Source organism: Chaetodon auriga, chromosome 16, assembly GCF_051107435.1.
Source record: "Chaetodon auriga isolate fChaAug3 chromosome 16, fChaAug3.hap1, whole genome shotgun sequence".
Lineage (NCBI taxonomy): Eukaryota > Metazoa > Chordata > Actinopteri > Chaetodontiformes > Chaetodontidae > Chaetodon > Chaetodon auriga.
In genome coordinates, this window is record NC_135089.1 from 6,649,743 (window position 1) to 6,677,277 (window position 27,535).

The 27,535-nt window shown below is 44.2% G+C and overlaps 1 protein-coding gene across 1 annotated transcript; it reads left to right on the plus strand.

Moving 5' to 3' along the window:
* The first annotated feature begins 4,033 nt into the window (after nucleotides 1-4,033).
* On the plus strand, nucleotides 4,034-20,730 carry ints1 (integrator complex subunit 1). The gene is made up of 48 exons (XM_076752568.1): nucleotides 4,034-4,174; nucleotides 4,564-4,692; nucleotides 4,792-5,082; nucleotides 5,167-5,363; nucleotides 5,751-5,888; nucleotides 5,969-6,128; nucleotides 6,240-6,345; nucleotides 6,542-6,728; nucleotides 7,100-7,245; nucleotides 7,324-7,465; nucleotides 7,622-7,798; nucleotides 7,894-8,002; nucleotides 8,091-8,211; nucleotides 8,307-8,384; nucleotides 8,470-8,627; nucleotides 8,922-9,018; nucleotides 9,101-9,192; nucleotides 9,287-9,347; nucleotides 9,432-9,629; nucleotides 10,011-10,140; nucleotides 10,243-10,422; nucleotides 10,580-10,729; nucleotides 10,810-10,989; nucleotides 11,080-11,184; nucleotides 11,298-11,465; nucleotides 11,638-11,749; nucleotides 11,832-11,990; nucleotides 12,081-12,227; nucleotides 12,330-12,428; nucleotides 12,576-12,700; nucleotides 12,899-13,153; nucleotides 13,249-13,408; nucleotides 13,488-13,619; nucleotides 13,887-14,055; nucleotides 14,751-14,874; nucleotides 14,982-15,097; nucleotides 15,208-15,295; nucleotides 15,431-15,681; nucleotides 17,116-17,245; nucleotides 17,671-17,804; nucleotides 17,908-18,100; nucleotides 18,222-18,346; nucleotides 18,473-18,582; nucleotides 18,687-18,800; nucleotides 18,886-18,956; nucleotides 19,048-19,139; nucleotides 19,279-19,388; nucleotides 19,596-20,730. The coding sequence occupies exons 2-48, from the start codon at nucleotides 4,638-4,640 to the stop codon at nucleotides 19,706-19,708; spliced, it is 6,555 nt and encodes a 2,184-aa protein (XP_076608683.1). The 5' UTR covers nucleotides 4,034-4,174; nucleotides 4,564-4,637; the 3' UTR covers nucleotides 19,709-20,730.
* Nucleotides 20,731-27,535: the final 6,805 nt, after the last annotated feature.

Consider the following 27,535-nt stretch of genomic DNA (forward strand, 5'->3'; position numbering starts at 1 on the left):
GTCATTTTGACCTTTAGATAAAATGTGACTAGTTGGTGATGAGTCAATAAATGTTAAATGTGGAGTTAGAGTTGGGTGGTGTGACTGATCAGGCCAAAGTTAAGCAGATGCGCCTCTAACGTCAGGAGGCTTTACTCTCACTGACGTTAGAGAGAAGCAGTGAACGCTGACTGGAGCTCACAAATCAAAGACCAGCTTCCAGCAAAACTGACTAAACTCCTGAGAATTCACGTCTCTCACCTGGGCCCGGTGCCAGAGCCGCAGACTGGCGCAGATGAAGGATACTGTCATGGTTTACGGATAGTGACTCAACACACGGAGCTTTTCCTCTGAATCCCACGTGGACTTGGATTCTTCCGTCTGTCGCGTGTTTGGGATAAAAAGCAAATCAGCTTCATAAAATGAAACAGCTCCACCCAGACGGGATGGAAAGAGCTGGATTACAGATTACAGATTACACTAGATTCACTGATGGTTCAAAACTAAGTACATTTACTCAATACTGTATATTTCTACTCCTCTACACTGTAGCAGCAAATATAGTACTTTTTACTTCACTACATGTATCTTTAGTACTTCTACTTTGGGCCCTTTAAGTATATGTTGATGTTGCTGTTCATGTACTTTGACTGAAGTAAGATTTTAAATGCAGGCATTTTACTTGCAATGGAGGTTTTAATACTAAATAATATACTATTAATAATAGATGAGATGAGATGGGATCAATGGGATTACAGTAGAGTTGATTTGGGATGAGATTGGATTGTAATAGATTAGACTACAGACTGCATGAAATGGGATTAGATGATAGTGAGATTAGACTCCATTAAAGCAGAGATTAAACTTGATCAAATGAGATTGGAAATGAGTTTAGATAAAGAAAATGGGATTAGATTAGATTAGATTGGATTACAGGTGAATAAGAAACATAATGATATTACATTAGATTAAAGATAGTGACTAGATTAGATTCCATTCGATTAGATTAGTTTAGAGATGAATATAAACAAAAAGGATGATATTACATTATGTTAAAGATGAAATGAGATCAGATTAAATTAGAGATTATTGCATTAGATGAGATGGGATGAGACTAGATTGCATTAGATTAGAGGTGAGATGAGTGAGATTATATTCCACTACGTTAGATTAGAGATGAGATTACAGCAGATTAGAGATGAGATAAAGTTAAACGAGATGAGGCAGAAAATCTGGAGCAGAAACAATGTTGTCAGGAGAAAGAACCAGTCGTCGACAAAGAGAAACAAAACCCCGCCGCTGATAACCTCCATCAGTCAGCTGCTCCATCAGGGCCGCAGCAGCACCCACTTCCTGCCCATCCGCCAACAGGGTCCACAGATGACCTGAAATACTCCCATCGAGGCCAGCAAAACAAAAACAGCGGCCCCTGTGTGGCAGGCTGCTCGGGCTTTTCGTTAGATCAGCACGCTGTGGGGTCCAGGCTCCTACAGGCCGTTTTAGATTACAGGAAGTAACACTGAGTCACTAATCTTGCCCCTTTCTGACTCAGACTGCTGAACTCAGAAATCTGATCTGGCACAAAGAGGCCCCCTGTGGTAAGGAGAGCTCCTTTTTCCTGCAAATGCTCTCAAATTATGAGTAAAAATCTGATACTGACCATGCAGTTTTGTTTTGTTTTTTTTTTAGAACTGAAGTAATGACATTACCAGTGAGTCAAACACACAAATCACACTGGATGAAAAACACTTTCTTCCTCCAAGTCTCCTCACGGCGTTCAGAATATCTAAGCGAGGATGCCTGACACATTAGAGCGCTGCCTCTGGCTCGGCGCGGCCTGTACGTCATTTCAGAAGAAGAAGAATTGTTTTTGCAGATTTGTAGACTTCCCAGATGACACAAGATTTAATTTGGAGCTCTGACTGGACATTCCACTGACTTCACCAAAATGTGTTTCATATGAAAACACTTTACGTAACCGGCTGGCAGGTCAGAGCTGCATGGAAACGAACATGGTGGAGTTACAGTAGTAGTGGTGGCAGCGGCTGGAGCGGGCCATGGTGGACTGTTTACAGCCTAACAGCTTCACCACACTGACGACTACTGCATGAGCAAAACAAAAGCTTTGGATTTTAGAGAACAGCTTGTAAAGACGGCGGCTTTCTTATTTCTGTGCTTGACAGTCCTGTCTGCGCTAAGCAATGTTTAAGGAATGAACAAATCACTGCCGCCGGCCAGGGGCAGGACTAAATATGGACATTATGAAGGGTGGTAAAGCCACTTGGTTTTCCTCCAGGCGTGGACATTTTTACAGGGTGAAAAAAGTCGTTGGGATGAAAAATTGCATTCTGGAATTTCTCAGAAAAACTGTGCATCTGCATTACTTGAATAAGTGACTCATCAAGAGCATTTCTGATGACTTAAGACTGAAAACATCTGCCTCTTGTTTCTTTTAGGGTTCAGTCTGACGGTGTCATTGTGGCTGCTGGGGTGCTGAACGTCACCTCAGGCCTTTGTGTTGTCTGCACTGAGCAGTGGAAAGCTAACATCAAGTTGTTCTTATTGTGTTTTGGTGCGGCTCTTCTTCAGGTGTGTGTGGTCCTTGACGTCAGGAAATGTAATCATTTTATAACAGATAAACATTTCCTTTAGACTGAAGTCTTGTTTTGTTTTCATTAATGTTTATTTATTTCCACAGATGATAAAATCCTGCTCTGATAAGGTACAAACAGCCCATCCTGTGTGTTGAAGAAATACCATTTAAATGCAGAGTGGAGACTGCTGCCACCTTCTGTTACATTTATGCTATTTAAAGGAAGCTTGAACGTGTAAAGCTGTGTTCTCTCTAAGCAAGAAAATGAGTCTGTGAAAAAGAATATCTTTGTCAAAACTTGACTTCATGTACAATCACATTTCTCCTCTTTTTGTGCTTTTATTTTGTCCAGCAGGGCAGCAGCTAGCCATAAACAACACATGTGCTGTTTTACAAAGGTCCAATCTTTTCTTGACAAAGGATTCTCTTGTAGTGAATAATACTGGATGAGGTTATCCCACTTCTTTAATACAACAAAACAACAACAACAACAACAACAACAACAACAACAACAACAACAACAAAAGTCCCAGAGCTTTTGGTGAAAATGCAGGAAAAGCTTGTGATTTTCTTGTCTGTAGCAAAAGTAGTGGGACTATATCCAAAATTTGATTCGAAAAACAGATTATTTGTGCATGTATGACATCAAATGGATTGTTGATTATGAATATGAGATGGGAAAACATCTGCTGACACTGACACTGATGAGGGGGAGGAAAAGCTTTCTCATGCACTGACGAACCACATTACAGCAGTGGTGCTTCAAATGACTCATTGTTTTTCAAGCATTTGATACAGTCAAAATGGTGACATCTGCTGGACAATTCCTGGCATTTGTTGCGTAATTACAGCTCCGTCGATTTGAAAGTTTTACTTTGAAAGTGTTGACCGGAAGCTTTACTATGCTATTGTGTATAACTCGATATTGTAATTGCAGTCACTCTCTGTGACCACTAGATGGCATACGCATATCAACCAATTTTACCATTGACTTAAACCATGGTTCATGACTTACGATGAATACGACTCTTACACACCTGCTCATTGTTAAACCGGCACAGCAGTTCTCGTAAAACTTTACAATGACAGCCACATAAATAGCTTACTGAGCAATAACTTAGCTATTGTGTCAGTGTTACTGTAATTAACGCGAGTCGATGTTGATGAATCTTCTTGCCACCTGGTGGTCACAGCTAGTAACTACAGCTGTACTTCTCTAGCGTCAAGGTAGAGAAAATAACTATGATTCTGGTGAACAATTTCAAAATAAAACGTTTTGATATAAAGACGTGTAACGGTGTAGCGATGTAACACTCAAAACAGAGCTAACGAGAACTCGTGATTTTGCCGTTTCGAAGCGAGGCATTCATCTTACTTCTGCTATAAAGAGGTCACTTCCAGTGGAACAACCCCGCCTGACACTTCCTGGCACTAGGTGGCAGTATGCATATTATGTTTGCTAGCGAACAACAGTGACCCGGAAAAGAAGAAGTCGTCATGGCTCGGAGTGTCTGATAGCTTTGAGTCGGCAAACGTTAATTTTTTGCTTAAAGTGCATCGTTCGGGCTGACCTCGGTCAATTTTGTGCGGCCGAGTAAATATGTGAGTCCCATTTTTGTTTAAGATTGTTGATTTGTATGCTTATTAACGCTGTCGCTCCCTACGGTTAAGCTAACTAAAGCTGCTAGCATCCATGTATCTTTAGCCTAAGTTGTTGTCGTTAGCTTAGCAGTTTTTGTCCGGTATGCAACAAACGTAACTAAAACCATGGAGGTTGTCAACTCAGACTGAGCATATTGTTTTTGCTGCTTGTGCTTTGTAACATTAATGTTAACCTCCCTGCTAAATGGTTAGTTATTGCAATTTAGGCTCTTAAGTTGCTAGTTGTTGTTAGCTGTACCGCTAGGTGTTTAGCTACCTTAGCTAACATCTCTACATTTGTGCTGTACGTTTTCTAATCTTGTGTTTCTCGTGTATTTCCTCATACGCAGACCACTCTCAGCTCGGTAATGTCAACCGCTTGACGTGCTGTGAATTCGTTTTCGACTTGTGCCTGTTGGACAAAATGAATCGTCCAAAGCCCACAACTCTCAGGCGCCCCAGCGCTGCAAAACCGTCAGGTAGGTTATAGTGCCAACCCCGGTGTCATCTCAGTGTTGTTGTCTTCAGTAGCAAAGCAGAAGAAAACCGGAACTCAATTGGACGTCTGCTTTCTCCAGGTCACCCTCCACCTGGAGATTTCATTGCTCTCGGATCAAAGAGTCAGGGTGGAGAGCCCAAAGCCCCCGCCGTCCTCCTGAAGCCGGCATCCACTGGTTTACCTGCTGACCGGAAGAGAGAGACTTCCTCCAGTCTGCCCTCCTCATCGGGTCTGTCTAGCCTCACCAAGCGGCCCAAGCTGTCCACCACCCCTCCAGTCAGTGCCCTGGGTCGACTCGCTGATGTGGCAGCTGTGGACAAGAGGGCAATATCGCCCTCAATAAAGGAGCCATCAGTGGTACCTATAGAAGGTAAATCAATGCCTTTTTTTTTTTCAAAAACTTGTGAAATTTAACACAAAAAGCAAAGGTAACAGTCCTCCTTTGTTCTTTTAGTGTCGCCGGCAGTGCTGCTGGATGAGATTGAAGCTGCAGAGTCTGAAGGAAATGATGATCGCATTGAGGGGCTGCTGTGCGGAGCAGTGAAACAGCTGAAGATGAACCGAGCCAAGCCTGACATAACGCTGTACCTCAGTCTCATGTTCCTGGCCAAAATCAAGCCCAACGTTTTTGCTACTGAAGGAATTATTGAGGTAAGATTTCTGACACAGTGAAGCTGAAATACTTTTGTCAAGAGGAAGGTGAAGCCTGTGTAGTTTCAATACACATGTTTCTTAAGCCCTTACTAGTTTTTGAAAGTGGTAAAGTTTTGGCTAGTTTTGGTGTCTGATCAAAGTAGGGAATATAATAAACCTATTGAAGCAAATAAAGAAAATAACCCACTGTCTATGTCTTAATCAATTATTAATGAATGCACATCTAACCAGTCTTTAATTTCAGTCCTTTCATGATTGTATATACGTGGATCCTCCTTGAAAGATGTCTTTTTGGACATAGTTGTATAACTTATTGAAGAATTGTCTAGCAAAGACATCTTCTCCAGAGTGAGCCTCACAGGTGGAATTTGACTGTCTTTCCAGGCCTTGTGCAGCCTCCTGCGTCGGGACGCTTCCATCAACTTCAAAGCGAAGGGGAACAGCCTTGTGTCTGTCCTCGCTTGCAATCTGCTGATGGCAGCCTACGAGGAGGACGAGAACTGGCCAGAAATCTTTGTTAAAGTGAGAATCTCCTTTTTTCTTTAAACAGTGCACTGTGTAGCCACGCAGGAAGTCTTTGTCAACCTGAAATGTGTTTTCAGGTGTACATTGAGGACTCCCTGGGGGAAAGGATCTGGGTGGACAGTTCTCACTGCAAGAATTTCGTCGACAACATCCAGACTGCTTTTGGGACAAAGATGCCCCCTAAGAGTATGCTGCTGCAGGCTGACACCGGCCGCTCCGGTGGAGATCTCAGTGCGGGTACGCTTACATTGAGAAAACACACAAGCATGTTGGCTGTTAGGATTGCTGCTGCAGGGAAACAGTGCTGATCGGTTAATGCAGCGTTTGGTTTTTATGTTTGGTTTTTAGGGAGCAGCCCTCATCCCTCAACCCCCGATGAGGACGACAGCCAGACTGAATTGCTGATAGCTGAGGAGAAACTCAGCCCTGAGGATGAAGGGCAGGTCATGCCGAGGTATCAAAACTACCCATGTAGATGTGATCCTATGTTTTACAGTCCAGTAGACACCATTGAAATTGTTGCAGGTGTTTTAGATCCAATTCAGGTTTTTTGCATTCGAGATGATAAGATTTAAATATTTTATAAATGCACCACAATGAAGTTACTGGGTTCGTGGACCATTCTGACTTCTTTGTTTTGCATGCTGTAGGTATGATGAACTGGCAGAGAGCGTGGAGGACTACGTGCTGGACGTCCTCAGGGATCAGCTGAACCGCAGGCAGCCGATGGACAACGTGTCTCGGAACCTGCTGCGCCTGCTCACAGCCACGTGTGGCTACAAAGAGGCCCGGCTCATGGCTGTGCAGAGGCTGGAGATGTGGCTCCAGAACCCAAAGGTGAGAGACAGACATCCTGGAATAAACCACTTGGAAATGTTCAGTTTCCCAGTGTCTCAGTGGCTGTTTTTTTCTGTCCACAACCTGTCGTAACACACTGCATTTGGTGGGCGAATTGTAGGGTGATCGTGGCAGTCCTGCAACAGATAATTTATCACAGAATCTTTGTAAATGATTCATTAAATACAGATTATAATGTCAAAAAAAAACCAAAATGAAAAGATGGAATGCAAGAGATGCAATAATATCCTGCAGTATTGTTGTGAGTAATATGTTTCTAATATGTGAAATCATCATGAATATGAAGATGGATGTTTGTTGCTGTAAGTCATGAGCATGAACTCACTTTCTTTGTTTTTGTGTGTGCACAGTTGACTCGACCAGCTCAGGACCTCCTCATGTCTTTGTGTATGAACTGCAACTCCCACGGAGCAGATGACATGGAGGTGATCTCCAACCTGATCAAGATCCGGCTCAAACCCAAAGTCCTGCTCAACCACTACATGCTGTGTGTCAGGTCCGTGGGGTGTCTCTGTGTTTTACGTCTAATGTACAGGGACTTAAACTGACGGGTGCTTTGTCGCTGATTCTCCAGGGAGCTGCTCAATGCTCACAGAGACAACCTGGCCACCATGGTGAAGCTGGTCATCTTCAATGAGCTGTCCAATGCCAGGAATCCAAACAACATGCAAGTCCTCCACACGGTGCTGCAGCACAGCCCAGAGCAGGCGCCAAAGGTGAAACGAGTGACTTTTCAGTTGTTTGGAAAAACATTGTTTGGAGATTAGAAATAATGTTGCTGTTTTAATCAGCGTCTGTTTTCAGTTTCGGCTTCTTGGATTCTGCTGGTTTCTGAAAATCAACAATCACCCCGTCTTCCCTTGTGTGTGCAGTTCTTGGCGATGGTGTTCCAGGACCTGCTCACCAATAAGGACGATTACCTCCGCGCCTCCCGAGCTCTGCTGAGAGAAATCATCAAACAGACCAAGCATGAGATTAACTTCCAGTCCTTCTGCTTTGGTCTGATGCAGGAGAGAAAGGAGGCCAGCTATGTTGACATGGAGTTCAAAGTAAGTGTAAATGTAAAGCTCGCTCAGTCATTTAAGCTTTAATCCTCACGTTTTGATGCTTGACTTTCAGCTGTTTGTCCTCGTCTGTCCCGTAGGAGCGTTTTGTTATCCAGGTGACAGATTTGCTGACCGTCTCCATGATGTTGGGTATCACGGCTCAGGTCAAAGAAGCTGGCATCGCGTGGGACAAAGGAGAGAAGAAGAGTGAGCGCTGTGTGTTTTTTCTAATGCTCTATTTATTCACCGTGTCATGCACGATTTGGTTTTTCAACATGTGTCTGGTTTGTTTCAGATCTGGAGGTCCTGAGGTCGTTTCAGAATCAGATAGCTGCCATCCAGAGAGACGCCGTGTGGTGGCTCCACACCGTGGTTCCCACCATCAGCAAAGTTGGCGCAAAAGACTACGTTCACTGGTGGGTAGCTGCACGTGTCGGATGTGTGAATTGTTCATGCCGCTAATCCTGTTTTCAGCTACTTCGGATATCAACAATGTCTTTCATGTCCGCAGCCTTCACAAAGTGCTTTTCACGGAGCAACCGGAGACGTATTACAAGTGGGACAACTGGCCTCCCGAGAGTGACAGAAAGTGAGTTTTCCTCCCGTCTTCAACATGAATCATGTTTTCTTCTGAACAGCGTCATCTTACTAAGCTGTTTAATTTCCCTCCTCAGTTTCTTCCTTCGCCTCTGCTCCGAGGTTCCTCTGTTGGAGGACACACTGATGCGCATTCTGGTGATCGGGCTGTCGCGCGATCTGCCGCTGGGCCCGGCCGACGCCATGGAGCTCGCTGATCACCTGGTTAAGAGGGCTGCTGGAGTTCAGTCTGACGGTGTGTAGAGATCCACTTAGGCTGTTACTGTTTGTGATCACAGTTAAAACTGTGTTTATTACTCTCTGGAAGAGTATTTGGACATTTGGTGAACACGCATGCATCAGTTTAATGAGCAGCCAGCTGAAGCCTTTCAAGGAGTAACTGCTTGTTCACATGTTTTACGAGCATGCCAGGAAAGAATGAACAAAGTTGACACGGTGTTCATTGTAATCGTTTGAATTCCTCTCGACGAGGCTCTTGACTGCATCACTCTGAAACCACACAGCTGACTGACTCTTTCTTTTTAAACAGATCTGGAGGTCCTGAAGGTGGAACGGATCCAACTCATTGATGCAGTGCTCAATCTGTGTACATACCACCACCCAGAGAACATTCAGCTGCCTGCGGGGTACCGTTTTACTGGCTTTTAAACACATTTTCAGTCCATACAGTTTACACTCTCAAATAACAAAGGACTCTTAATGTTTAAGGTACCATCCACCAAATTTGGCAATTTCCACATTGTACTGGAAGGCCTGGCTGCTGCTGCTTGTGGTGGCTGCGTTTAATCCTCAGAAAATAGGTACAGCGCTCTGTTTTCTATGTTGCATACATATATGTATTCTAAGCTATTAAATATCTGTCTATTAATATATTGTCTGACTTTTCCCCTGTAGGTTTGGCTGCCTGGGATGGCTATCCGACACTGAAAATGCTCATGGAGATGGTTATGACAAAGTAGGTGAAGGTCATCCTGTACACTAAAACAGTTTCAAGCTACAGTGCCAAACAACTAACACACATCTCTCTGTGCTTCCACAGTAACTACACCTACCCTCCGTGCACCGTTGCGGATGAGGACACAAAGACGGAGATGATCAACAGGGAGCTGCAGATCTCCCAGAGGGAGAAACAAGAGATCCTGGCCTTTGAAAGCCACTTGGCAGCAGCCTCCACCAAACAGACCATCACAGAGAGCAACAGCTTGCTGTTGTCTCAGCTTACCAGTCTGGATCCGCAGTAAGAGACCAAGAGGAGTTACCTCATGCACCATCTAACTATTTGATTGATAAAATGTGTTCTCAAAGAAAAGTTTCTCAAATTGAGCCACAGGAGCCAAATCCTCAAACTCGCACCGTCCTACTTTTTATACAGCAGACTAAGATTAATTTAAAACTGTGCTGCTTTAGCTCTGATGTCACCACCTCTCTCTGTCTGTAGTCACCACTCTGTAGTCTTACTCAATGTCCCGCCCACAGCACATCAGGTTGGTTACACATTATATCAACACTGAAGGCCACTGTGCCTTATGAATCATGGGTCAACTACGTTTTGTTACACAACTAATAAGAGTTCTTACAGCTGTGTGACAGATGGACTGATGGTTTTTGTTGTGTTCAGGGGTCCTCCTCGCCGCCCCCCTCCTCAGGTCCAGGAGCAGGTAAAAAGCCTCAACCAGTCTCTTCGTCTGGGACATCTCCTCTGCCGCAGCCGCAACCCAGACTTCCTCCTCAACATCATCCAGAGACAGGTAATGGCCGTGTGACTGACTTAAATTTGGCCTAAATAACACATCATTCTTCTACTTTTGTCTTCAGTGTGTGTAACTGTAATGCATTTTCCATCCTCACAGGCCTCCTCTCAGTCCATGCCGTGGTTGGCTGATTTGGTGCAGTCCAGTGAGGGGTCCTTGGACGTGCTGCCGGTGCAGTGCCTGTGTGAATTCCTTCTGCATGATGCTGCGGACGACAGCCTGCTAATCGAGGATGATGAAGAGGGAGAGAGCAAAGAGCAGAAAGCCAAGAAGAGACAAGTGTGTTGATAATAACACCAAACCTCACTGCTGGCTGTCAGCAATTACTGAAACTGTCGTCTTTTGACATCGTTTTTGCGTCTTTGCTCTCAAATTAACACGCTAAACTTATTCTCTGACTCTGGACTAATCCTGAATTATCCTCTCTTCCTGTTAGAGACAACAGAAGCAGAGGCAGCTACTCGGACGGCTCCAGGATCTTTTGTTGGGTCCTAAGGCTGACGAACAGACAACATGTGAAGTGCTGGACTACTTCCTGCGTCGCCTCAGCTCTTCTCAGGTGGCATCCAGAGTGCTAGCCATGAAGGTACCGCGTTGGAAGCTGAAAACATCAGCACTGGGCTGCCATTAAAAAAGATTCCATTTACATGATGTGTTCGTGTGTAGGGTTTGTCGCTGGTGCTCAGTGAAGGAGGCTTGAAAGATGGGGAGGAGCGCGACCAGCCCATGGAGGAAGACTCCGCAGATGCTGAGCTGCTGCCAGGGTACCAGTGGCTGCTACAAGACCTCCCTAAGCTCCCCTTGTTTGACAGCGTCAGAGGCATGACGTCCACTGCTCTGCAGCAGGTCGGTGTCCGCCCGAACCGTCAGTAACAGCATATACACGTTAGCCTTTTATAAGTAGAGGTTTGAAGCGTGTTTCTTCTCTGCCTGAAGGCTATTCACATGGAAACAGACCCACAGACGATCAGCGCCTATCTCATCTACCTCTCCCAGCATGCACCAGTGGAGGAGCAGGCTTCTCATAATGACCTGGCCCTGGTAATCACAGCGAGTTGCTTAGATAACATCTACGTTTCATGCCTTTTCTTTTATCAGTTTTGTTTTCATGTAACAGTTCTGACTTCAATCCTTCCCTCGATCACCCTCGATAGGACGTTGCCCGGCTAATCGTCGAGCGCTCCACCATCATGAACAACCTGTTCTCCAAACACTCCTGCCGGCCTGAGTCTGATGCTGTGCTCAGCGCTTTCCTCACCATCTTCTCTACGTACATCAAGAGGATGAGGAAGACCAAAGAGGGAGAGGATCTTTACAGCTGGGTGAGTTATTCTACTCACTGAACTACACTGTAGTTTGTGATTGATCCTCTCACTGGTTCAAAAATTAGCTGCAAGTGCCACATAACCTAAAATATTATTGTAATCAAAAATAAGTGCAGACTTTTGGGCTGTGTTAATTGGATAATAGAACCACAGTGATTTTTCTTTTCAGTCAGAATCTCAGGACCAGGTGTTTCTGCGTTGGACCACAGGAGAGACGGCTACGATGCACATCCTTGTAGTGCATGCCATGGTTATCCTGCTGACTCTGGGACCTCCCAAAGGTAGTCCTGTTCGCCTGACAGTTCAGCATTTGCAAAGTTAAAGGGGCTCTAAGAACTTGTTTACCAATATGTGTTCTTACAGGAGAGAGTGATTTCTTCGCTCTTCTGGACATTTGGTTTCCTGACAAGAAACCCCTACCCACTGCCTTCCTGGTTGACACCTCAGAAGAGGCCCTTCTGCTCCCCGACTGGTTGAAACTGAGGATGATTCGATCAGAAGTTTCTCGATTGGTTGATGCAGGTACAGCTTGTCATAGTGCGCAAATATGTGTCGCCCACCATGTAAATAGATTTCACTTTTTAAAGGAACAATGTGTGTATTTTCCACCAGCTTTGCAGGACCTGGAGCCTCAGCAGCTGCTGCTGTTTGTCCAGTCCTTTGGCATTCCAGTGTCCAGCATGAGTAAGCTGCTGCAGTACTTGGACCAGGCCGTCTCCCATGATCCACAGACGCTGGAGCAGAACATCATGGACAAGCGTAAGAGGGCTGCAGACCTCCTGCTTTAGAAGTGATTTATTTTGACATGTATTGTCTTAAAGTATTTAGGATCGATCTCATTTTGTGTTCATCCTGCTACAGACTACATGGCCCACCTGGTTGAAGTGCAGCATGAGCGAGGTGCCACTGGGGGGCACACTTTCCATTCTTTACTGAGCTCCTCTCTTCCTCCAGACAGAGGTTTGTGACTTTAGCCTCCAAACGGTCTCTTATTATATGACACTTTACAGTGAAGTCATTGTCTCTCTGAAGTGTTTCGATTACTCTTCTTTGAAAGTATGTGATCATTCACGATATTGTACCACATGACCTCATCCCTCCTGACAGACTCTGCTGAATCGAGTAAGGCCAAAGTGACTGTGGAAATGCCCCACAGCAGTGTGAAGATGAGAGCAGCCAGTCAGCTTCCTGCAGTCGGGCCTGAAGATGATCTCACTGGCATGTTGCTTCAGGTGGGATTTACAAACTATTGTTGTCTATTTTCTTTGCGGTATTATTGTTGTTTTTTCCACTTACAGTTTTTGGATAACACTGGGTTAAAGCACAGATCTTTGTGGGCTAAATGTCCATCATTAATTACAAATGGTTCTTCCCTGTATTTATTCCAAGCTGTTGTTGAGACACTGTTTCTGTTTCCTTTGCTTCCCCAGATATTCCCCTTAAAGGCGGACCCTCGCTGGCACGGCCCCCCTCCCAGCCAGCTCTCTCTGGCCTTGCAGCAGGCCCTGGCTAAAGAGCTGATGCGGGCCAAGCAGGGCCAGGTCCAGCAGGGTGGGCTGGCGTTTCGGCTCCTCCAGGCCATCGCGGCCCTGCTCACCTCTGCACACGCAGGGCCTATCATCTTGTCAATGCACCGCAGCCACGCTCTCTCCTGTCCTCTCATGCGCCAGCTTCACCTCTACCAGGTTAGGCTTGCTCACAATATTTGCACAGCTCCATGTTGATTCAGAAAACATTGGAATCTAAGATATTTCTCCTGCTTGGTGTGTTTTTCCTCCAGCGTCTGGTGGCCCAGGACATTGCCTTCTCCTCGCTTTTCCTCAAGGTCATTGTTGAGATGTTAATTTGGTTAGACAACCCAACAGTGGAGGCGGGACCGCTGAAGGCTCTGCTCAAATCCTTCGCCGGGCAGAACTCTCACAAGCACAGGCACAATGACGGTGAGCACCTCAGCTCTTCATCTTCTTCGATTAATTCATTTTATATAACCAGCGAGTGACAGGTGTCTCTGCCCTGCAGTGCGCACAGGTTTCCTCCACCTGGCTGAGGCTTTGGCATATCACAGAGACACTGAAGTGCCTCTGAGAGCCATCATCGCACAGCTGAAATCTGGAGACAGATGTAACGCAGAGCCGGAGCTCATTGGAAAAGGTATGAATGGAGTCATTGCGTGGATGTGAACGTGCATGATTTCATTTGTCAGATTTAGTGTTTCAAACACCATATAAACGAAACAAAAGCAGAGTTGGGAACAAAAACAGAAGCTTGACTTGAGAATAAAAGCTGTGCTGAATTGTTTGATGGACCGTGTGAACTAAATCAAAAGCCTCGTACCGAACGCAAACTCTGCCACCACATTTAACATTTAGTTTTACATCAGGGTGCATAATAATACGCGCTGTTTTTATTGTGTTCAAGTGTTACAAGGGCTGATGGAGGGGAGGTCGCCATATTTGGAAGAGCTCCTGTCTTTGCTGATGACTGTCGGTACGCAGAACGGGACAGCTGGCCCTGTTGCCACAGTGATTTCCTTGCTGCTTCAGGAAAGCGAGGAGCGAGCTGTGAAAAAGGAAGTGGATTCCAACAAGTGAGCGCCGCATTTCTATTTCCCTCTCAAGTCATGCAAGAAACATTTATATTTGACGGCACTAAATGACAAACACGACCGCCTGCGACAGAAAGAGCAGAGCGGCGCTCGCTGTCCGCGGCCGTTTGCTCAGAAGCTGCTGTTGGATTTGGTTCGGAAAGGTTTAATTGGTTTTGCAGCTTCACATTGGCTTTACAGATTCACTTGCTGTGAATAATCACAGAACACTGTCAGTGAGGCAGGTACATACCCAAAGGTTGCTTTGACACATGGTCCAAAGAGAGCAAGTAGATGGAGTGATGGCATTTGTGCTGAATACTGTCTGTGTGTTAGGAAAGAGACTGTTTTGATTTCACTGTAGAAGCCAAAAGCTGGGAACAATCCTAATTATTAGAACACTGTTTTAGGGACTTTCTTAGCTCCTACCTCAGAGTAGGTACTCCCAGCACAAGAGGAGCCTTGAGTGATTGAGATTGAGAGGTTGAACACATGAGCCACTGCAGCAGCGGCAACTTCCATTTTTCATACCAGAAACAAAATACAGACAAAACCAGCAAATGTTTGGCATTTACTTGGCTAAATATTTGGCTATTAAAGTTCTGTCAACTAATCTTTTAATTGAGTAATCATTGCAGCTCTAATGATCAGTCACATCTCCGTAGACCTAACCACTTCATCTTCACCTTTTCCACCAGCTCTGAGGTGACGAAGTCAGGACTGACCTCTGGACTGCTGGTTGACTGGCTGGAGCATCTGGACCCTGAGGTCACCTCAGTGTGTCCAGACCTTCAGCAGAAGCTGCTGTTCGCCCTCAACAAGGTAAGAGAAGCATTGTACTTCCACCATGGACCCCCCTCGTCTTGTCGCTCTGGAGTCAGCGTTTGGCATCACTGATGCAGCCTTTCTTACCGTTTCTCTCGTCTCAGGCGCGAGGAACCCCTGCCTACAGACCGTACCTTTTGGCCTTGCTCACTCATCAGTCAAACTGGTCCACCCTCCTGCAGTGTATCAGTGTTCTGCTCAGCAAGCGCAGAGACTACAAGTACACCTTCTTTTTGTCAGCTACTGTTTTGTGCGACTGTAATATATGACGAGATTTTATTGAGCATGATGTTTCTCTCCAGTAAGAGAGATTATGTTGATGTTTTTCAGGCTCGACCCGTCGTCGGCGCTGGATTTCCTGTGGGCGTGCAGCCACATCCCGCGTATCTGGCAAGGACGCGACCAGAAGATCAGTCAAGTAAGATCACAACCCGCACACGAAGCCACGAGTCAAAGTCACCCTCTGCTCTGCGTTTTTGTTGAGTCTGAAGTCAGGGGGAGTCCACTCTGCTGAAGCTGATGACTCGTATGCTTTGCTTTGCCGTCTGTGCAGAAGAAGACGGAGAAGTTTGTGCTGCGGCTCAGCTCGGAGGAGCTCATCAGCCTGGTGGACCTGATCTTGTCAGAGTCGGAGCTCAACAGTCGCGACTCGACCCACGACGACAAAAGCAGCTTGGACCAGGCCTCCTGCTCCCTCATCCAGTCCAGGCTGCCCCTGCTTCACTCCTACTGCAACGGAGACCTAGAAAACATCAAGAAAGTCTCAGAGTACCTCATCAACTGCACAAAGAAATGGGACGACAGGTAAGGTGTCATCTGGTTTATTATTGCTTCAACACTCGCCTTCTCCTCTGTCTCCTCTGTCTCGGGCCTCCATATTTAAAGACACATATGCTCATCACACTTTATCGTACAAGGTTCATCAATGTGCTCAGCCCATCCTTTTTGACATATTGTATTGTTCTTCCTAATTAGCCCAAATACGGAAAGTCTTTTTTTTTTTTTTTTTTTAATGCTGTGCTGATAAACTTGGGGTAAATCACACTAGATTTTCCCTCTCAGTGCAGATGAACTTTTTAGACTTCCTCTGTCAGCCACAATGCTGTGGACCAGGGAAAACTCGATAATTAGGTCTATTGGTGTGAAATTAAAACCAGCAGAAGTCGTCTGTACTGTGATCTCTTTAAAAGCTCAGTGTATTATAATGAAGCCAAGAGGATTAAGGCTGAAGCTCTAAACTTGCCTGTGTTGTGAATTCCTGCTCTGACTTAGCTGTCAGAGATCAGGGTGCAACTCTTTGTGGAGGCAAACCCTCCTTTCATGAATATGTCTCTGGTTATTAAACCACTTTAATGAGGAAACTTTGGCCAAGGTCAAGCAAAATTAGCTCCCGAATTACAGTATTTTAAGTACAGCTAAGCCGTCTGGTAAAATGGTTGAGAGTGAAAATATGCCAGCGTAAAAACATGTTGAAAGTAAAGGGTTTTGGCCTTGTGTTGAATAAACACTTGATTGTGTGTTGAGCATTCTTCTTGTGAAACCTCGCTGTCAGATAAGCCGGTGTTTATTCCAATTACACAGCAACTATTGAACAACGAGCGAGCTCTTTGCTCTTTGTCAAGGTCGCTCTGGTTTGCTTAGTTCATAGCTGTTATCAACTCTTCAGTTAGTAGAGAGTGCATCAGTGGAGTCTTACAAGAGCCTTAGAGGATTTTCTGAAGCCGCAGTGACTTAGTGAGTTACATTACGCTGTTCATGAGCCTCCTTTCTATTAATGTACATTAATTATTGCCGCATGCAGATGGAAACAATAGAGAAGTGCTTTATCGTGCTGGCTAATCTGTGATCTCATATCAGATCTGTTGATAATCTGTTGAAAGAGATGGAGAAAGTGAATTTGACAAAGCCCAATGTAATTTTTCCATGAAACTGGGAACATTGTTTGTTTTATAAGGTTAGTCCCAGTGTAGAGGAAAAGCTCTGACAAACTTTCTGTGGCTGCACAGAATTGTTCAACCAGTCCCTGTCAATTAAATAGCTTCAAGCTGCACAACTCAATAACATCAGGGATTACAGCCTTGATTATTTTGTCACTAAGCTTCTTGCTTCACCATGGGCAGCTGAACTGTCCTAAGCCAATAATAAAATGTATTTTCCCTAAATTGAATGGCGTTTTCCTGTCGTCTGCCTTGCCTCTAAACCACAGCATACAGTCTACATGCCATTTTCATCTTTCAGTGCCATGAGTAAGCGGTGCCAGAACTTGCTGCTGCAGATCTATTTGCACTTCCCTGAGGTCATCCAGCACGTTACCCTGCCTGAAGGCACCTTGAGCAGTGGGGGGGCTGCATACGGCAGCAGCTGCAAGGTAAAGATGTCTTCACTGTTTCATAAATCACACAGTCCTTACATCTAAATGTTAGTGCTGTAACATTTGGATTTTATGTCCTGTTACCTCAATATAATGTTTGTTTACTCTTCTTGTGAATATAATAGAGATGTCATACTGCACCTGGAGTCTCAGCATACTGAGCATAATATTTTGTCTGGTTAGATTTAGTTGTAAGTTCATGAAAGGGGCATCCTCGAAAGGCTCAGTCACTCACAAGCACCACTTTGTGAACACATGGTTGTATGAAGGATATTACTCCACCGGAGCGACAACTCAAAGAAACGAAATAGCTTTGTTTTCTTTGCATTGAATGTTTTTGTGTACTGGCATTCATCTACAACAGTGGATTTATCCTGATACTTCACAGCACAGTGTACACTTGTTTTATGTATTGTCCTCAGCTTGATGTCCTGGTGCATCGCCTGGTCACACTGCTTGCTGATATAGGAGACTCAAAGTCTGCTGAGGGCCGTGCGTCTGATGCCAACCTCGCTTGCAGGAAGCTGGCTGTGTCGCACCCCGTCCTTCTGCTCAGGTGAAAAAAAGCTGCAGTATTTTCAGCTTTAGTCTACAAACACTAGATTTTCTGTTGCCATAGATGGTTCAACTTACTGACTTCTTTTTTTTTTTCTTTCCAGACACTTGCCTATGATTGCAGGTCTCTTACACGGTCGCATTCACCTAAACATGCAGGAGTTTCGGCAGCAAAACCACATGACGTTCTTTAGCAACGTGCTCGCCATCCTGGAGCTCCTGCAGCCACTTGTTTTCCACAGCGACCACCAGAGGGCGCTTCAGGACTGCCTTCTGTCCTTCATGAAGGTCCTTCGGGTGGGCAGCTCACGCTCTTCACCACAGGATTTAAGACTGAGATCATACGTAAGAATTCTTTAATGAGCCACAAATCAGTTTTGCAGTGTTCATACATGTTTGTGCATCTTTCTTCTTGTAGAACTTCCAGAGGACCCGTTCTCCGTTGGTGTTCATCAACAAGTTTTTGCAGTTCACTCAGAAATACATCACCCACGATGCAGCAGCCGCCATTCCTTATCTGCAGAAGCACTCTGACATCTTGCAGTAAGGATATCATGGCAAAGCTTCATTTGAGTGATGACTTTGTGACCTTTAAATGGGAAATTATGAATGAATTTACTGTACTTACAGCAACAGTTTGAGCTTTTTTTTTGCTTTTTCATCTTCCAGGGTTCTGTGTGCAGAAAACCCAGACCTGGTTCAACTGAAGTCTCTGCTGGCTGGACTCACTTTGCCCGTGAAAAGTTCTTCTGCAGAGGTTGCACCAGAAGAGAGAGATGGTGAGCACAGTCAGAATGTTAAAATACAAATAATCACTTTGCAATTATTTACATACGTCTTGGTAAGTGGTGACTTTTCTGTACTCTTTTCTTGCAAACCACAGACGACCTGCCCGCTGGCTCCCTGCCCCTCGTCAACATATCAGCGTCGGTTTCACTGAGCGCGGCCGACATGACGCTGTACCTGAAGAAGATGTCGAGAGGAGAGGCAGTCGAGGGTAACTGACACACTGCTGCAGCGACTTCGCATGCACAAATCCCGTATCGTAATGAGTAATATGATGTTTTTCCTGTCCGCCATAGACGTTTTGGAAGTGTTGACAGAGGTGGATGAGAAGTCGAGGAGGAGCCCAGAGATCATCCAGTACTTCACTGTGAGTCATGAACAACAGAAACAAAAGGAAAGGTCAAGTGTAGTATCTGTCAGTGCGTGTGTCAATCACCACTGTGCGTCACTGTTTCTAGAACGATCTGCAGAGACTCATGGCGTCCTCTGAAGAGTTGTGTCGGAACATGGCCTTCAGCCTGGCCATGCGCTGCATCCAGAATAATCCCTGGTAAGTTCACAGCACCTGCAGAAAACAAGAAAAGCCAGCGTTTCGAAAATAATGCTGAAGTGACACCCGTCTGTCTGTCAGTCAGTCGTCAGTCCGTCCGTCTGTTTCACTGTGTAACACTGTGTTTTCTCTGCTGCAGCCTGGCAACAGACTTCCTGCCAACATTCATGTACTGTATGGGCAGCGGCAACTTCGACGTGGTGCAGACTGCTCTCAGGAATCTTCCAGAATACGTGCTTCTCTGTCAAGGTAAGAGGATGCTCGAGCCACGGCCTTGTTGAAAGTGAATTGGTTCGCGGTCGCTCCCGCGCCCGCCTCAACTTAAAGCCACATGACCGTGCAGTATTTTTCAGTCGAGAAAAATGTGATTTAACGAAGCATGCAACCAAAGTCCTGCTCCGAGTCGCGCTTCCACAGCTGCATGTTGTAATGTGCATTTTTCCCCTCCTCTGACAGAACACGCAGACATCTTGCTCCACAAGGCGTTTTTAGTGGGTATCTACGGACAGATTGACACCAGTTCAATGATCGCAGAGTCTATGAAGGTCCTTCACATGGAAGCAACATAACAACAAAGCATGCAGCTCCACAGCCGATTAAAAATAGTGTCATTCATTTTCTGCATTCCAGAGCGAGACTATTTCCTTACTGCCTGTAGTTGAAACGTTACTCTAATTTGATCATGACAGATTAACGAACTCTGTGGCTCTTCAGTGGTACAGATTAAAGGATCCTGCACTGAGCTGGTAGACACCAGTACTCTAATAACTTCTGGATAAATTTAGTGACTTCAAAGAATTCATTACAATTCCCCCTAAATGAGTTGAAAATGTAATAATTAAAACTGTAAAATTGCTGCTATTGTAATAATGCCACAATTAGTGCATTTATTACTTCTTAAAGGATGTAAGTAACCAACAATGAAAAAAGATTAGATGTCATCATATAATGTGTTAAAAAAACATAGAATATACCAAATCTGAGCCAACAATACTTGTTAAATGAATATTCTAATAATACACATTACAGTTGTCTTGAAAAATGTTTAATTATATTGAAATTAAAACAGATTTTCGTGCATTTTCAGTCATTGTAGAGGGAGCTTTCACCTCTGCAGCTCCAGAGCTCAGTGTTTGGAAAATTGTGCTCTAGTTTCAGCTGGATTTCTTCAATAGCGTAAATATGAAATATCAGTGTTTTTGTCCAGTTAAAATGCTGACTGGACGCTTCATTTGTAGCTGTTTTTAATTAACATAATAAAGCCTAAATATTTCTGCTCTGGGTCCTTCTTCCAGTGTTGTTAGCAATTTAGCTATAGAGTCTGACTAGATAGCAAATACTGCTTCACTGTTTCACAGAAGCTGTAATTTAGTAACTGTTTATCACATTCAACTGTCAATCAGCAGACGAGAGTTTGTCGTTAGGCTCTCAAACTAAGAGGCTAAAATGACTAAATGTGTTACTGCCTAAAAACCACACTTATTTAGCTGAGAAGAGCCGGTTGTTTCATTTGGAGTCTCAATGCTTCTCTGTTACCTGAACACCATCTGTGAGCCACCTTGATGTGAACTGAATAAAATGACTTCTGGAATATGCCTGTTTTTTTTTTTATTATTTTTCATTCAGCCTTACCAAACAGAGTGAATGGCGTCGCAGCAGTTCGCCGCCGCACTTCAGGAATTCAATGGAGACGTTTTACCGCTGTTTAATTGGAAAGCAGTTTAATGCCGGAATGGTGAAAACACAAATTTCTCAAGAACCAATTATTACCTTTCAGAATACTATTTTAGCACCTCAAACAAGATGGAACGGGGGAGAATAAATGGTGCAAGGTTTGTGGCTTTTCATTTCATTCCAATAATTCTTGGATCCTGATAAAACTGGAAACAGCTGTCATAGGTACGCTCGCTCTTCACTGGCGTGTAACAGACAAATTAAAGGCGTGATGCACATGCTGTGATGGAAACCATTTTGCCATGAAAGTGTGAGTTGTTTTGCCCAGTGCCACTGACTTCATCTGAAAACCTCTTGATGGAGTCAAAGGGATAAGTTAAACAACGTGAAGGCATGCTGGTAAACTAGGAAAGTGGAAGTCCCCATTGATGGTAAATTAACCATGGCGGTAATTGTTCAATCACACAGACCAAAGGGTGCTTTGAAGACGTGATGTGGGTAGGCCATTTTACAGCCCAGACTGCTGCTGGTGTTTTGTTACATGGGAGGACATGAAGACGAAGCCACAGCGCGGTTAAGGATCCTCAGTGAGGGTGAGACATGTCCACACTGGTGGGTCAGTGGACTCTGTCATTCAGAAATAACAGGCGTTCAATAAGAGATGCTGGATGGCTGAACGCAGCTTGTCTCAGACTACATTAATGCTGCTTTTCTCTAAAAGCACACACAGTAACCCAGACTAGGGGTCAACAAACACAACAGAACTGTCTGAAGCGGGGAGCTTTATTGTGTAAAACGAGGAAATAATGAAAATCATGTTTCTTATTTGGGCAGCAAAAGATATAAATAGGCTGAGCTGTGACATGGAAGGAATACACTGAGTTCATTATATATGTGCCTTTGTCTTGTGAACCCTCGTGATGCCTCCAAATCCCCTTTAATGAATATGTATTCACACATCCATGCCCATAATGAACTTGCTCATATGTAAACCCAATCATGTCCCGCCTATCAGGCCTCATAGCTGCTGATCTCTCTCTGCTGGCTCCGTCCGATGTGTTAATTGCACCTGCATGGTGTCCTATAACTAGCCAAAAGCTCTGTTTATGGTTATCAATCAACTACACAAGTCTTAGCAGCCTGGGCTCTTGGTCAGGCGCCAGCATCCTATTGGCTGGGCAGCAGTGAGGCGGAACAGAGATGAATGACAGCTAACGAGGAAGCGGTGGGAGGAGGGGGCTGGCCTGTTGCTGAATAGTCTGACGGACCACTGACAAGTTAACAACCTCTGCCTTTATTCATCATACCAGGCTGGATGCCCTCAAACGCAGCTGCTAAGAGCTCAGCCCTCATTTGTCCACGCTGAACATGTTACTTGATGGTAGTAAAATATCCTCATAGTACATATTTATCGAGGAAACAATGGCCAGTGAGGGAAAGTAACATTTACATTTTACTCATTTACAGTATTTCTTTTATGCTACTTCATACTCTCACGTCTCCTCAGAGGTGAATATTCTGCTTTCTACTTACATTTATTTGATAGCTTGAATTACTAGTTACTTTACAGTTTACAGATTTTACATAAAAAAGCAATCATTAATCTTATAAAATACATTATTAAGGACTGAATCTTTGGTTTCTGACCTTCAACCCTTACAAACAACCCAGCGGTGTTGAGTTTTTAAGCAGTTCCAGCGAAGATTTGCTCTCGAAACGTCTCACATGAATTCATTTAAACAATTGTTTTGCGGAACAAAATGTTGATATTTAACAAAAAATAGCAAAGAAAAGTTCAAAATTCCAAAATATGAAGACAAATATGTGAAGCAGAACTTTATCTTTTATTGTTTCCTTCTCTGTTAATCCTCTCACGGCCCTCAAAGTTTAGCTTGTGACCCTCTGGAGGGGGCCCGACTCATCAGGGATATTTAAGTACATTTACTGTATCTGATGATACTTTTATGTAAAATGTTGAATCCAGGACTTTATGCATTACAGTTTTACATGGTTGTATCGGCTGTATCTTAATTGGAGTAAACCTCAGTCCAGCACTGGCGAAGGAGATGTTAGATAGTGAATTGTAGTTTCCGAGTGCAGGCTCATGGTTGTCAGAGGGTCTTGCTGCCCATGTGAGGGTGGACAGTGACTGAGCAGCGAGCAGGAATGTGACCAGCGGAGGCTTCTCGCTGTCTCTCTCAGCTACAGGAGGGGCCCCGATGTGCCGCTACCTGCCCGTGCACATCTGTCTGCTCTCCGTCTTCCTCTCAATGGCACCCTCGCCTTAGATCATCTCCTCTTCCTCCACGCTTGAGTTGCACTTGGCTTGCGTGGAAAAAATGCGGACCGTCTCTCGCCTCTCTTCTCGCTGGCACTTTGATGTCTCAAGTGTGATTGCTCTTGGATTGTGGCCGCTTTCCCTTGAAGGTTTTGACATGAAAAGCAGGCTGGGCTCTCAGGTTTATCCCATGGCCAGTGATCCAGGACTAAAACAATCAGCCCGCTCACTGTGGGATACTATTACCAGGGAGAGCGAGGCACCGAGCATAGGGGCTTCCTCAGCCATGAAATACACATTTCTTCCAACTTCCAAACACATTTTAGTTGTGCTGATTGAATTATACCAATCCACGCTCCCATTAATAGATTTTAGTTTGAAGTTTGTGCAGGCCGTTGACACTAAAGGAGGCAGCCAGAGAATACGTTCCCGGTGTGTTTGCACAGAGGTGGACGACTGAAACGACTCAACATTTGTAATGAATTAAAAAGAAATGAGGCCAGTAATTGCAGTTAAGATTGACCCGATCTGATAAGTATGATAATGTGACATGTCATTAACAGCAGAGGCATAAGTGACAACCCTTAAGCTTCACTTACACTTTCATTAAATATTGATCTTATCTGTGCTCGCTGCTGCTCCAGCCTGCAAATTACACCAGATAGATATACATTCCCATGACAGCGGAGCTGACGATTATCATCCATCTCCGCGTGACATTTGGCAGAACTCTTGTTTTATGAGCTGAAGTGCCATTGTAGTGGATGAGAAAGAATAATAATGTGCAGTGTTCGCGATCTCCATTATGTTAGATCGTATCTTATCACGGTGAGGGCAGAGTGTGAGAGCTAATCCACTTCAGCCATGTCTGTCAAGGCAACAAGGGGCAAATAGCCTGTATCATTTCATTCAAACTTCACCTCATCAAAAGTGTTTTTTCTACAACAAAATCAGTGAGATAGAAAGATTTCTACATCAGCATGATGCAAGGTCACAGTCTGAAAAGTCTGCTGATGTTTTACATGGATGCAAAATTGAGGTTAAACCTATTTTTTGAGTATTCTGGTAATTATTTGGCTTTTTTTTTTCTGGCTATACTCAATGTGGTTTTCACGTTCAACTTTACTGTTTTGGCCCTTGTTTTTGGCTGCAGCTGTTTTCAGCCAGAAAAGTTCTGAAAACGCTATCGGCTCAGCACCAAACAGCAGGCAGGCGCAGTGAGCGACCAGCTGGTGATCACAGTGAAGCATTCAGCAGATAAACAGGCAGATAATTCCCTCAGGTAGAGAGCAGAAACAGAGCTAATAGAGGCTAAACGTTGGACTTACAGTCATCACGCGGCCAGAATCACATCTCCAACTGAAGGACGATGTTGCTCTTGTAAGCAACCCTTTACTAACAAGGCTTTCAAACCAGCTGTGATGTCACAAAATCATGCTGGTATGTACATGTCCTGAAGATCTCAGCACAGAGAAACTTTCCCTCTTCAGCAGATAAGTGTGAAAACAGCCTTTCAGTTTCAACCTCCGCACATACATCCTCCTGCACAGTGAGGCCCAAACATCCAACAGAAGTAACATTCAGGAAAACGCACAAGGATTGTGAAGTGTTTATAAATTTGACAATCATTACGTTATGTGAGATCACTTTTGAGCAGGATTTCAGATGCAGTGAACGAACGCAAGCTCAAACACGTCCATTTCAAAGCCATCTGAAGGACATCCCGTTGGTGGCTCGCTAAACCCACAGATAATGCACGCTCTGTCCTCGCTGTTGAAGGTCTGCTAAATGATACGATGATTGCCATTGAAGCTGTGGATCTCCAGTGTTGCCTTGTCATCCGGGGAGCCAGAAATACCTGAGAGACCAATAAGGCCCGGCATTAGCCATTACTATTGTTGTCTTAATGCCTCCTTCAATTATCCACAAGCAGCTCTTTTGAGCAAGCACTGTCAGAACCTCCCCTACCGGTTTTTCACCAATTTTGTCCCTGATTATCTGGATCAATGGGCATTAAAGGACCCAGGCAAAGACAAACACAGTAGTTTGAGGGGGTGGGAGAAGGGTCTACTTTCAAACAGACCAGAAATCCCTGTAACTGCCTGTGTGCCAGGGACAAACGGAGATGGCTATTCAGTCGTCAGTCCCGCCACACACAGTGTTTATTTAGCCACAGCTCAGACTAGACACTTTTAATCTATTTTGCTTTTCCCCGCAGAACTTGCAAACCCAAGAAATGATTTCTTTCAATCTCTGTCCGTCTGTTCCATCCGACACGCACGCACACACACACACACACACACAAACAGACCGAAGTGCTAAAAGTTGTTTTTAATCGTCTGCTTATGTCGTCCACCGTTTGTGGTCCTCCCTGACTGCACCTACAGACTTCAAATTAATCTGAATTATTTATATTATTAACTCAAGACACATTTTCAGTCATGTGCGTTTTGCAGAGATAGAAGAAGCACTCAGGTCGACTTAGGTAGCATCAAAATAAACCTAAAGCACCAAAACATAAAAGCACTCATTATGCAAAATGGCCCATTTTCAGAATAATGTCTATTATTTTATTGAACTTTATGTACTGAATCTGGTGAGTATCTTTATCTTATTCTTTGATATTAATGTATGTGTTGATTATATGTTGTTATTATTAATCTGAATTAAAAAGTAAGTAGCCTAGTAGCTACTATTAAAATAAATGTGGAGTATAAAGTACAGTATTGTTTTCTGAAATGTAACAGAGCAGAAGTATGAAGTTGCTCAAGTAAAGTAGAAATACTTCCTAATTGTACTTTAAGACAGGGCTTGAGTACATTTAATTTCTTACTTTAAACCTCTGGTGTTTTTAGGTAATTATCTAAAAAGATGCTAATGCTAAAAGTCTCCTGCTAGCCAACTTTCACTGTAGAGTTAAAGAGCCGCATGATGTTCTTAATGCTGTTAAACTGATTTTTTTTTTTTTTCCCACAATGTCTACCATCAAATTTTGGATGAATCTTTGCAATTCTTTAGACTTAAGACACAAATTTAACTAAACCCCAGCTTTCAGTCTCAACACGAGCTTTAAAGGAATCCAAACCGTAATGCTGACCTCTTTGCAGGCTCCACTAAAGCCTTCATTTAGTGTTTGAACAGGTGCAGATGAAAGGGCCACAGGTGAGGGAGCCGCAGTCCTCGCTGCCTGCAGAGGAATGACCATCCTGTGACTCACCTCGGCTCTGACCAGCTGCCTCCTGCAGAGGTCCCGGGCTGATCAAAGCCGCCTCAGCCCGCCGGTTCAGCGGTGACGCCGCTGACAGCTGAGTGTTTTCGCCGCCGCCTGAGCTGACGAGCAGTCGGCGAGATGTGTTGTGAGGTGAGATGTATCTGCGGATTAATTGACGCACCTGTGTTTAATTCACGTCGACAGTGCTGGCGATCATCTCATCAGAGATCCATCAGCACTAAGCTACAGCTGCCTCGCTCAGAGAAAAAACGTGTTAATCATCTTCCTGTCTTGGCTGTTAATGTGTTGATGTGTATGCTTTGATCTGAAATGGAAAAATCCTGTAAGTGTTCAGCAAAACTGACTACTGTCTACATACTTTACAACCATGGGAAGAAAAAAATCACCTCTAATTACTGCAGTATATTTTTAACAAACACAGGATCTAACGTGGATGATAAACACAAACATCTGACAGTTTTTTTTATTTATTTTATTTTTTTTACAAATTATCAAGAGGAGCTGTTCTGAGACCCAAACTGGCAACCTCTTGCTAGTTAGCAAGTATCATAAAGTGGTAAGTTTGGTCCCAAAAAAGTAGTATTGAATTGAGTGTCTGCACATTTCCTCAGCTGTTTTTAAGCCTGCACCAGTTTGTGCCTCTCATCTGTTAAACTTACACTTGAGTCACAGTGAGAGGCACAAACTAGGGCCGGTGCTTCGTGGGCATCTTCCTTGAATTCTTTGCAGGATTTCGTCCTTTTAATGTCCCACCAATACAAATCAAAAGTACCGTCTGACGTTAAAGTCGCCAAGACCAGACTGCAGTGTGTGCTGTCAATGTCTCAGATATATGACATGCCAAATGCTCATTTGCATATCTGTAGTAGTTAACAGTAATGTAATTGTTTGTTATTCTTAAGTCAAATTATCATTGGCTAGTTTACCTCCTTTTAATATTTAATTAGTGGATGTGCATGGTGGTTGATGGACACGATCATTTTAGCACAGCCCGTTTCAGTGATGTGGAAAATAAAACATCACAACTTAAAAAAAACAACAACAATACAATGAAATCAACAGGAGTAAACGCGGGGTTGTTAGGAGGGATTAAGCAAATGAGCTTTCAGGTTTGTCACTATGCTGTCAGGAGGAGTGTGTTTATGCTGGATCCTGCTGTTCAAGGTCTGCTGCCTTTGTGCTTGTTTTCATCCCACAGGACTGAACAACTTG